The following is a 12544-nucleotide window of genomic DNA, read 5'->3' as shown; positions in this document are numbered from 1 at the left end:
GTTTTGAGGTGGGTCTCTTGTAGACAACATATATAGGGGTCTTGTTTTTGTATCCATTCAGCCAGTCTTTGTCTTTTGGTTGGGGCATTCAACCCATTTACATTTAAGGTAATTATTGATAAGTATGATCCTGTTGCCATTTACTTTATTGTTTTGTGTTCGAGTTTATACACCCTTTTTGTTTTTCCTGTCTAGAGAAGTTCCTTTAGCATTTGTCGAAGAGCTGATTTGATGGTGCTGAATTCTTTCAGTTTTTGCTCGTCTGTAAAGCTTTTGATTTCTCCTTCATGTTTGAATGAGATCCTGCTGGGTAGAGTAATTGGGCTGTAGGTTATTTTCTTTCATCACTTTAAGTATGTCCTGCCATTCCCTTCTGGCCTGAAGAGTTTCTATTGAAAGATCAGCTGTTATCCTTATGGGAATCCCCTTGTGTGTTATTTGTTGTTTTTCCCTTGCTGCTTTTAATATTTGTTCTTTGTGTTTGATCTTTGTTAGTTTGATTAATATGTGTCTTGGGGTGTTTCGCCTTGGGTTTATCCTGTTTGGGACTCTCTGGGTTTCTTGGACTTGGGTGATTATTTCCTTCCCCATTTTAACTAGTACAGCCACTATGGAGAACAGTGTGGAGATTCCTTAAAAAACTGGAAATAGAACTGCCATATGACCCAGCAATCCCACTCCTGGGCATACACACCAAGGAAACCAGAATTGAAAGAGACACATGCACCCCAATGTTCATTGCAGCACTGCTTATAATAGCCAGGACATGGAATCAACCTAGATGCCCATCAGCAGACGAATGGATAAGAAAGCTGTGGTACATATACACAATGGAATATTACTCAGCCATTAAAAAGAATACATTTGAATCAGTTCTAATGAGGTGGATGAAACTGGACCCTATTATACAGAGTGAAGTAAGCCAGAAAGAAAAACACCAATACAGTATACTGACACATGTATATGGAATTTAGATAGATGGTAACGATAACTCTGTATGCGAGACAGCAAAAGAGACACAGATGTATAGAACAGTCTTTTGGACTCTCTGGAAGAGGGTGAGGGGGGGATGATTTGGGAGAATGGCATTGAAACATGTATATTATCAAGTGTGAAACGAATCGCCAGTCCAGGTTCAACGCATGAGACAAGTGCTTGGGGCTGGTGCACTGGAAAGACCCAGAGGGATGGGATGGGGAGGGAAGTGGGAGGGGGTTCAGGATGGGGAACACATGTACACCCATGGCAGAATCATGTCAGTGTATAGGAAAACCAGTACAATATTGTAAAGTAATTAGCCTCCAATTAAAATAAATAAATTTTTTAAAAAGTAGCATTAGTCTTATTGAAAGGAGATAGGCTTGTCTCCAACATGATATCTCCCTGAAAGATTTCAGGGAGATATTTCATATGAAATTTTTCATATGAAAAATTTCATATTTCATAAGATACTTTTTTCCTTATTGAATATCTTCAAGAGCTCAGTGCCTTATAAACTGTGGTTCTACTGTGTTTGAGATAGTGAAATTTTCCCTTTGTTTAATCAAACCTAAATTATGTGTTATGATAAGGGGGTTGTCTTACCTTCATGACCTATGTAGGTGCTCTCCAGTTTGCTAAAATTATCTCAAGAAATTTTGAAAAATTTCTCTAAATATGGGGGACCACTTTAGCATAGGATGAGTTTATTACCTACTCTGTTCTGTACACAGAATCTGTATTATCACAGCCTGAGATGGAGGTAACATTTTTTCAAAGACTTGTCAGACTGTTGGCTCATTGAAGCCCATGGTCCACTTAACCTCCTCTGGAGGTCTTAGAGGTTTTGAGTAACTGGTGGTCATTGAGTTGCCTGTTCTGTTGGTGGGGTAACCTGGCTTCCCCATCTTTTGGGAATCCTGCATTTCTTTTATGTGCCTGAGGATTTGTTCTTAAACTTCTAAGGAAACTTGTTCTAAATAGCTTTTTAGTTGTCTGCATTTGTTTATCTGTAGAGATGTCTTGTGCAAAGGAAACCAGTAGGTATTTCAGTTTGAAAAAATCAGTTTTTGAAGCAAAAAGTTCCTTCCATTTTTATGTGAAGTTTTTAAAGTATATCACACAGAAACGTGGACAAATAATTACAGCCAGCATACACATCAGGAAATAGAATATTGCCCCATAAGCCCCTTTGTGTATCTTTCACTCACTGCCCTTCCCCTCTCCAGAGGTAACCAATCGCCTGACTTCAATGTCAATTAATACTGCCTGTTTTTGAGCTTATTATACATGGAATTCTATAGTATGTACTTTTTTTGGTATTAGCCTCTTTTGTTTCAATGTGGTGCTGTGAGATCCACTTATATAGTTTTATAAAATTTGAGTTTAGTCTTGTTGACATTTAGTATTCCATTGCATGGACATGGTATTTGTCCATTCTATTGGTGATAGATATTTGGGTTATTTCCAGATTTTTAGGTATTAGGAATAATCCTGCTATGAATGTTCTAATACATGTCTTTTGGTAATTCTGCATATCAATATTCATTTCTTCTGGATGTATATACCTGCGAGTGGAATAGCTAAACTATATGAATGTCTGTATTAAGTTCTTTGCCATGTTTATGTTCAGATACTGCCAGTATTTTCCAAAATAGTTGTATAAATTTATACTCACATCATCAGTACCTGAGAATCCTGATTGTCCCAGATCCTTACAATCCTACCCTAACCTTGTTAATTTGAGCAAGATCAAAATCTTTACATTTTTGAATCTTTCAATTCATAAAATGTCCCTTTAAATTTTCCTAATATTTTGTGGGTTTTAACATAGAAGATTTATACATTTTTGTTAGACTTATTTCTAAGTATATGATTTTGTGATGCCATTATAATCATTACCATTTAAAAAATTTTGTTTTTTCTTGCCTTGTTAGTTACAGGTTTACCTTATTCACTAAAAAGTTACTGTGAACTGGTGGTGAATAGTCTCATTTGCTTGTGTTGCATCCATTTGTAGTGATTATATAATTTTTATCCTTATTCTTCCTTTTTTTGTGAATAGCCTTGGTTGATTGTTGAATTTTAAACCACTTTTGCATTACTGGAATAAATCCCACTTGGTGATTATGTGTCCTCCTTTATATACATCACTGAATTTGATTTACTAATGCTTTATTCATTTAAGGGTTACAGATATGTATCCATATGCAAATTTTTATAATTTTCTTGTAATGTCCTTGTAAAGTGTTGGTATCAATGTTATGCTGTCCATATAAAATGAGACTGGAAAAGTTTCTTTTCTAGTTTTCAGAAGTTTTTTTTTTTTTTTTTCATTTATTAGTTGGAGGCTAACTACTTTACAATATTGTAGTGGTCTTTGTCATACACTGACATGAATTAGCCATGGATTTACATGTATTCCCCATCCCGATTCCCCCTCCCACCTCCCTCTCCATCCCATTCCTCTGGGTCTTCCCAGTGCACCAGGTCCAAGCACTTGTCTCATGCATCCAACCTGGGCTGGTGATCTGTTTCACCCTAGATAATATACATGTTTCGATGCTGTTCTCTTGAAACATCCCACCCTCGCCTTTTCCCACAGAGTCCAAAAGTCTGTTCTGTACATCTGTGTCTCTTTTTCTGTTTTGCATGTGGAGATTTCTTAAAAAACTGGAAGTAGTTTTCAGAAGTATTTTATAAGATTGACACTATTTCTTTTTTAAATCTTACGTACATTTTCTGCAAAGTAATCTGAGCCTGTCATTTTCTCTGTAAGAAAGCTTTAAAATAATAGATTAAATTTTAAAATTGGTTTTTAATGTACAGTTTCTATTTTTTCTTGAAGTATACTCGGTTTACAATATTATGTTAATTTAACCTGTGCAGCACAGTGATTCAGTTATACACATACTTTTCAGATTCTTTCCCATTATAGGTTATTACAGGGTTTCCCAGGTGGCACTCGCAGTAAAGAACCTGCCTGCCAATTCAGGAGACTTAAGAGAGACACGAGTTTGATCCCTGGGTCAGGAAGATCCCCTGGACGAGGGCATGGCAACCCACTCCAGTATTCTTGCCTGGAGAATCCCATGGGCAGAGGCGCCTGGCGGGCTGCAGTTAGTAAGGTCGCAAAGTGTCAGATGTGACTGAGCAACTGAACACACATCCATAGGTTATTACAAGATATTGAATATAGTTCCCTGTGCTATACAGTGAATTCTTGTTTATCTGTTTTATATATAAATGGTGTATATCTGTTTATCCCATAATCCTAATTTAACCATCCCCTTTGGTAATCATAAGTTTTCCATGTCTGTGAGTCTATTTCTGCTTTGTAAATGAGTTCATTTGTGTTATCTGTTAGATTCCACATGTAAGTGATGTCTGTTATATGTTGTCTCTGTCTGACTTACTTCACTTGGTATGATAATCTCTAGGTCCATCCGTTATTGCTGCATGTGGCAGTATTTCATTTTTTATGGCTGAGTAGTATTCCATTGTATATGTATACCATGTCTTTTTTTTTTATCCATTCATCTGTCAATGGATATTTAGGTTGCTTCCATGTCTTGTCTATTGTAAATATTGCTACTATGAATATTGGGGTACATGGTCTTTTTGAATTAGAGATTTTGTCTTTTTCGAATATATGCTCAGTAGAGGGATTGCTGGATCATATGGTAACTCTGTTTTTAGTTTTTGAAGGAACCTCCTTACTGTTGTCCATGTATATTTTCTTTTTATTGTCTGTATTGGCAAGTTGTCCTTTTCAAAGAATTTGTTCACTTTAAACAAATTTGTTCTAAAAATTTGTTCAGTTTTATAAATTGTCAGTTTTGGAGGTCTAAAAGTTTTTTACAGTATCTTCTTTATCTATGAAATCTACAGTGGTATTGCTTTTTCTCTTTCCTTAGTATGGAAATTCATGTTTTCTCTTTTTTACTTACCAGTCTTGCTAAGTATTTATTTTATCAAGCTTTTTATATAACCAACTTTGATTCATATTTGTTAGCTCATCGGTTATTTTTCTGTTTATCTCCTTCCTTCTGTCTTTGCTGTTCTCTTCTCCCTTCTTGACTTTTTGTTGTTGCTCAGTCACTAAGTTGCGCCGGACTGGGACACCACAGACTGCAGCATGCCAGGCCGCTCTGTCCTCCAGTCTCCTGGAGTTTTCTCAAATTCATGTTCATTGATACTATCTAACCATCTCTTTCCCTGCCCCTCCCCTTCTTCTTTTGCCTTCAGTCTTTCCCATTATCAGAGTCTTTTCTAGTGAGTCAGCTGTTTGTATCAGAGGGCCAAAGTATTGGAGTCTCAGCTTCAGCAGCAGTCCTTCCAATAAATATTAAGGGTTGATTTCCTTTAGGATGGACTTGATTTTATCTCCTTGCAGTCCAAAGAACTCTCAAGAGTCTTCTCCAGCACCACAATTCAAAAGCATCAATTCTTTGGTGCTCAGCTGTCTTTATGGGTCCAATTCTCACATCCATATATGAATACTGGAAAAATGATAGCTTTGACTATAAGCTTTGTCAGAAAAGTGATGTCTCTGCTTTTTAATGGGCCGTCTAGGTTTGTCATAGCTTTAGCTCTTCTTTTAGCTTTAACTTTTGCTAATATTCGCAGTTAAGGCCATAATTGTTCCATTGGGCACTGTTTTAGCTGCACCCTTTATTTTTATGTTATTTTAATAATTTTTAAGTTAAGCTGTTTTCCAAGTCCATTTATTTTTTATTCTGTTTTATTCAGAACTTTATTTCTTAATTTCCAAATAGCCAGGTCTTTTCTAGATCTCTTTTTGTTATTGATTCCACTGTGATTGGAGTGCAAATTCTGAATAATTCCAGATTTCTGAAATTTGTTATTCCATGTGTACTTGTAAAGAATGTATTTTCTAGTCTTTTGGGGGTACAGTGTTTTGTATATATGTGATATAAATAAGGTCACTTTGTTAATAGTGTTCAGATTTATATTTTACTGACCTTTTTGTTTCCTATTAAAAGTCTCCCACTGATTGTGATTTTGTGTGCATGTATGTGTGTGTTTATTATCTATTTTGGCAATGTATGTGTTGAAATTAGTTTTCTTCCAATTGAATTGATCCTTAAATCATTATGAAACATCCCTTTTACCGTTAGTAATGTGACTTAGTCTCGTTTATCTGATGTTAATATGGCTATATTCAAGTTTCTGTTGGTAGGGTCATAGATTTTTATTTTATTTTATTTTATTTTTTTGGGTCATATATTTTTATAACTGGAAGTGAATTTACAGATCAGTTAATTCATCTTCACTTTACATATAAATTATATGTTAATTGTAGTTCTGTTGTTGAATTTACCAGGTATTATTACTTGCAACCCAGTCTAAAAACCCTTGGTTCCATCCTAGTTCTCCTGGTTTCTTGGGAAACGTACTTGACCAAAGTGGCCTCCGCTCACGTTCTTTTCCTAATTAATGTTTTCTCAAGTTTGTGCTTGATTATCTCAGTAACGTGGAGCACTGTTCTAAATTCAGGGCCAGCTTATAAGCTCTGTAGTCAGTGTTACCCTTTCTGTCTTGAAAAAGTGAAAGTGAAAGTCGCTCAGTCATGTCTGACTCTGCGACCCCATGGACTATACAGTCTATGGAATTCTCTAGGCCAGAATACTGGAGTGGGTAGCCTTTCCCTTCTCCAGGGGATCTCCCAACCCAGGGATCAAACCCAGGCCTCCCGCATTGCACGTGGATTCTTTACCAATTGAGCTATCGGGAAAGCCACCTTTCTGTCTTAATTCTTCCCTTTCAGGTCTCAGTGCTGCTCTGCGAGCTTTTGCTCAGGTATCATTTCTGGAAATTCTTCTTCCCTCCAGTGTCTGGTTATTTAGAGACTTCTGCTGTCTGCCTGTCCTAAATAGTCTTCAGCCCTGCTCTGACTGCTCTCTGTTTCCTGGGTGCACCTGATTCTGGGGCATTTGATTCTCTTTTGGTCTGGGGTAGAATGGAGAGTAACCCCAGAGGATTATGAAAGAAGTAGTTAGTTAAAATGTGAATGCACATAAAACTTCCTAGCTTTCTATCCAACTTGTGACACCTCAAACTCCCTTTCTGTTCCTTATTCCATTGCTTCTCAACCTTTAACTTCATGATCATGAGCAGTTATGCTCTGAAGCTTCTCTCACTTGTGAAACACTGGATGCACAGAGACGTTGGGGTCTTCTGTTGTCGCCCACTGTGTCCTCTGTGACCTTCATGTCGTACCCTGTGCAGAGGCCGGGGAGCCTCCTGGTGCACTGCTGAGGCCCAGAGCAATGAGAGCTTGCTTGGATCCATTGACAGTACATAGAAACGGGTGTGATTCCCTCCTAAGGTAATTGCACTTTTTGTTAAGTTCTTTAAAGTATTTTCTGTTTAAAAAATGCACATTGTCTCTGCTGTCTCATTAGCATTTGACCTTCAGTAAGTAAGTTCACCTACTGGTACCTTGCTTTCCTCATCTGTAAAATGGATTGTTAACTATGATGACTATTTTGTTAACTATGTTGAGAGATAAGCAACTTAACCATATAAAACACGTGATATCTGTTGGACCTGGCCTGTTGTTGGCACTAAAACAAGTGATCTGCTGTGGTGATGAAGATAATGATAAAAATGGTGGTCTCATTTTATGATACATCCCACCAGATTCATGAAGTTAAATTCTACAAGGAAAATTCTAATTTTCCATTAACTTCCATTAAAATAGTATTCCATTTCTTGTGATCCAGTGGCTAAAATTTTTCTTCTGAAAATATGAAGCCACAAAGAACTTAGTTATGCTATTGAGCACGGTAAACACAGCTCACTGATAAACACAGCCTTTCTCTATCCATTGGCTTTTCCTTCACAACACTCTTCTTCTCACCCCTGGGCCTTGTGGGCCATGCAGGTTATTTTTTCCTCTTCTTGTACCAGAGGCATTTAGAAACTCTCCCTTGATGATCAATATGATCCCAGTGCTTGGTAGTCACAGCATCATAGTGTCTGGTTTGTCTGTCAACACCTGTATGTATTGTAGGTGGAAAATTATTGTTCTTCAAAACATTGGAAATTATAAATATTCTAGGGTATACGGTCAAATTTTATGTCACTGCCTGCAGGGAAGAATATTTGCTGCTGTTAATGTCAGTGCCTGTTTGAAACTTTCTACCTCAATCATTGAAAGTATCCAGAAATTGTCTTCTTTCTATAATGCATACATTTTCATTTCATTTTCCATTTCATCCTTTTAGATTAGTTTTCAGATTCCAGTAGGATATAAGTTAACTGTGTATTATTTTAAAAATGGATAAGATACTATCAGAAGTAAAGGAAACATAATGTATAATATGTTATTTTTCAATACTTTAATATTCCTAGGGGTATAAGTAATATGATTTAGTGCATAGCATGTGTACTAGGGGTATTTTCAAAGTAATTTAAAAATAATACATATTATAAATATTTGTGCAATATAAAGGTAGATTAAATGTCACAATTATGAAAAATAGAGTAAACTTTTCCAAGTGATTAATTGGGTGAACCAAGACATATATGTGAACATCTTTTCATGTTTGATCAGTTTTATTCATGATGGTAATAAAACCAAGCAAATGAAATGCAAAATGTTGACTGCGATGTAATGGTGGAAATTTTTACATGCATAAAGGAGTCAGGTTAAATTTATGGCCTTATGATGGCTTATTGGCTGCTAATATTGTACACACATTCTTAAAATGATCTATAACACCATGGCCAAAATCCCATGGGGACAAAATCACAGTTGGTACATACTGTGTTGATTTATCTCTCTTGATGTGCAAAATATTAACTCAGACAATTTTCATATAGCTCATTGGCTTTTGTTCAGCATTAGATGTGTGTTTGTCATTAGTTTACTCTTTCTTTGGGAGTGTATAAAATGGCATTATCAATGTAGAACAGAGTTAAAATTGCAGAGTCTTTATGTTCTGGCACCATGTAGTTGACTTAATTTTTTTTTTTCTGACTGAATTTGAATATATGATTTCAAAATGTATCAAATTACTGTTTCACTTGATTTAAGTTTGTAAAACTTAAGTTCTGTACTTTTGAATCAAAACCAGAGATAAATGTCTTCGTTTCAACTCCAGTGCCTGACTTTCCAGAAGGTCTTAGATCCTCCAGTGTGTGAGAGGGAGGCATCCTCCTGGATGCAACAACCCATCTTGCTGCCTCTTATCTGCTCTTCCCTTTGCCATTGATCAGATCCTGTTCCCTGCTATTTGCTGAGTTTTCCCTGGTTTAAATCTAAGTCTTTGGTTTTCTTTCTCTGTAGGCAGGAAAAAGAAGTATACTTTAATAACTTCTACCAGCAGTTGTTGGGTTGAGTTGTTTACCTTAGTCTTAAGTGATAAAATCCGCTTTAACAAACAGTATGAGAAAAATGCAGACAACTTGATGTCTGATTTAAATAATTGAACATAAAACAACTCTTTAGTTTTTTATAAATGCAGTTAAAATCAGCAAGTTTCATCTACAGAGCTGTAATATATCAAAAACCAACTCAATGGAAGTAATGGAAATAAATGGAACTTTTTTTGGTAAGAGGAATATTTTTATAAGGAAAAATGCAATAGTGTGTAGATTTTAGCTAGAAGTTCTATGTAGATTTGGAGAAATACATTGCTTGTAGCATGGTGAAAGTGAAAGTTGCTCAGTTATATCTGACTCTTTGCAACCCCATGGACTATACATACAGTCCATGGAATTTTCCAGGCCAGAATACTGGAGTAGGTAGCCTTTCCCTTCTCCATGTGATCTTCCCAACCCAGGGATTGAACCCAAGTCTCCCGCATTGTGGGCAGATTCTTTACAAGCTGAGCCACCAGGGAAGCCGTTGTAGCATGCTGCTGCTGCTGCTAAGTCGCTTCAGTCGTGTCTGACTCTCTGCGACCCCATAGACGGCAGCCCACCAGGCTCCCCCGTCCCTGGGATTCTCCAGGCAAGAACACTGGAGTGGGTTGCCTTGTAGCATAGTCATACCAAAAAGGTAGAATTCCCAAAGATCATGGGGGCAGTTTTATTTTGCTCTTTTCCATATAGTCCAGTGGCCATTACATATAGTATTTTGTCTGCCACAGTATCTTCCCTATTTAGAATCTACTGTATTGTACTTAGCTTTTGTAGCACAATTAGCCTTGAGTTGTCAAAGCTCTTTGATCCAAGAATCTGAACTATGGATGCCTTTCTTACCTGGTTGTGTTGTCACTGCTTATATCTTTGTGATCTCTATCTGGCAAAATAGAATTGGGCTATTTCCTAATAAATCATTCATGTTTCCACACTATAGGTCTAGTAATAGAAGCAAAAAATATATATATATTCTATTTGGAGTTCTTCTTTAGATACTCTATAGAAAACTTAATTTTGAAGTTTTGAAAGATTATCCAAGGAGGATTCCTTCAGATTTTTTAAGTCTATAATTTTATCAAGTTGACTTACTGAAAAGCTATGTATTGAATCACATATCAGTAGCCCTCTGAATAGATGCTTTAAAAAATTATTTAATAGTATGCCCTTGCCTTTTATCAGGATCAGCTAAAGAGAAGGCTATATGGCAACCATTTCTATTAGTTTTTGTGAAACTGCAATTGAATTCTGTGGGCTATGTTAGGGCTTACCCTTTACAAAGACTCATGTAGCAAAGGCTTAGAGCTTTAGCCTAGAAGAATTCCTATGTCTCCTCACAAACTGTTATCCGTTTCTTTAGTGGGTGCTGGGTGCTCATAGCTCAGAAGTTACCCACACTGAGGGCCTTTCTAAGCATCACAGAACCAAATTGATTATGCCTTGAGTATTTTGGTAAAAACTATTTATTAATGTTTTTCTTCATTGATTGGTTCTTGTTCTTATTGTTATAACGGGTAACTACTATATCATTTCCAGAAATAGGTAGTATAGAAGTAACGGACCTGAATCAGAGCAGTGTCTAGCTACATATCCAATTGGGAAAGTAATTCCTGAAGCCTTACAGTCTAAAGCAATTTTTTATAAAAACAATACTTGGAAATGCCCTAACTCACAACCTCAGTGCAGTGAGCACTCCCACCTCCGTCCGACTGTGACGCGGTTCCAGCCTTTCCCGTGCTTCAGGGATTGACGGTCTGTGCTGGAGCACTTGTTTCAGATGCCACTGCCCGTCCCAGAGTTGAGGGTGTGTGCACAGCACAGAGATGTGAAAAGTTGAAAAGGATTTTGGTCATCTCATTGACATTGTGTACCTGAGATGGTAGCTATTACCATCACAGATGTCTAACTTGTTACTTTTTTCCTACAGCTTTAGGATCTCAGTTTCAGAAAGGACTTTTGAGAAGATCTTTCTTTTCCAGATTATTCTTGGGGTTACCTAGTATTAGTTTCTCAGTCGTGTTTGGCTCTTTGTGACCCCATGGACTGTCCATGGGATTTCTCAGGCAAGAATATTGGAGTGGGTAGCCATTCCCTTTTCCAGGGGATCTTCCCAACCCAGGAATCGAACCGAGGTCTCCTGCATTGCAGGTGATTCTTTATTGTCTGAGCCACCAGGGAAGCCCTGGGAATTACCTAAATCACAGGTTATTCAAAATTCCTTGAATATGCTATACAAATGGGTAGGGCAACTTATTTTTCCATTGCTATTTATCTTTCTGGAAAACTGTTAAAACATGTATATTTTGATTTACTGACTTAAACAGGATAATCATGCCACAAATATATCTAAATAAACAGATAACGTTTGTGTTAGGCGTTTAAAAGTTATATTATTGCTAGAGTGTATTTTTAATGAGTCAGTTTATTTTTAAAATTAAAATGTATTTTTCCTTTTATTACAAAAAAGCTTTAGTTATGAAAGTTCTTGGTTGTTCTCCCACAGGATCCTGCATACTGGGTGAAGATTCATCACTTAGAATACACAGATGGAGGAATCCTGGATCCAGATGATGTCTTGGCAGATGTCGTTGAAGACAAAGATAAGGTAGATGACTTGAAAAGTGTTCTATGTTGTTTTCCTCTATAGAGCCACATGTTTTCCCAGAGACTGAGATCCTTAACAAACTCAGGTGTCAATTATTGTTAAAAGGTACCATCTGTTCGATTTTTACCTAGACAGCCCATAAATCAAAGTTCATCATCAGATGCTTGGAAAAACTTTGTCAAGGTTTGGGAATCTGTTCATGGTGGCCTAATTAGCAGACACTTCATTCCCAAGAGTTCCTGATATGCCTCAGTAAATTAGTGTCAGGCTCTGAAGCTGTTGCGATTCTCATTGTCATTGTTGGCTCTGAAGTTTATTTGTGGCCTTTGCTAAATGTTCAACTTAATGCTTGGGATTTGCGTGTGTTTCAAAGGAGAGCCTATAATGGAGAGCAAAGTCTTATGAAGAACTACAGTGAAGATTGTTCCTAAAGTAACTGGCAAGCAATCTTGAGTGATAGTCTTTGTCTTTATCGCTAAAGTGAACAACACTGACTTGAATCTTTCAAAAAGTTTAAACATGTTTTGCCACATACGTGGAAATAATCCCACTGCAAATATCTTATTTTAA

At 36.8% G+C, this 12544-nt stretch overlaps 1 protein-coding gene across 2 annotated transcripts in view; it reads left to right on the top strand.

Annotated features, from left to right (window-relative positions):
- The window catches only part of PARD3B (par-3 family cell polarity regulator beta), a 1123128-nt gene that overhangs the window by 153145 nt on the left and 957439 nt on the right, over nucleotides 1–12544 (top strand). For both annotated transcript variants that reach the window (XM_043910301.1, XM_043910302.1), the window contains exon 2: nucleotides 11873–11974. In XM_043910301.1, coding sequence (XP_043766236.1) covers nucleotides 11873–11974 — 102 coding nt within the window. The remainder of the gene's footprint in view (nucleotides 1–11872; nucleotides 11975–12544) is intronic.

This window comes from Cervus elaphus, chromosome 8, assembly GCF_910594005.1.
Source record: "Cervus elaphus chromosome 8, mCerEla1.1, whole genome shotgun sequence".
NCBI classification, from domain to species: domain Eukaryota; kingdom Metazoa; phylum Chordata; class Mammalia; order Artiodactyla; family Cervidae; genus Cervus; species Cervus elaphus.
This window is presented reverse-complemented; position numbering and strand designations above follow the sequence as displayed.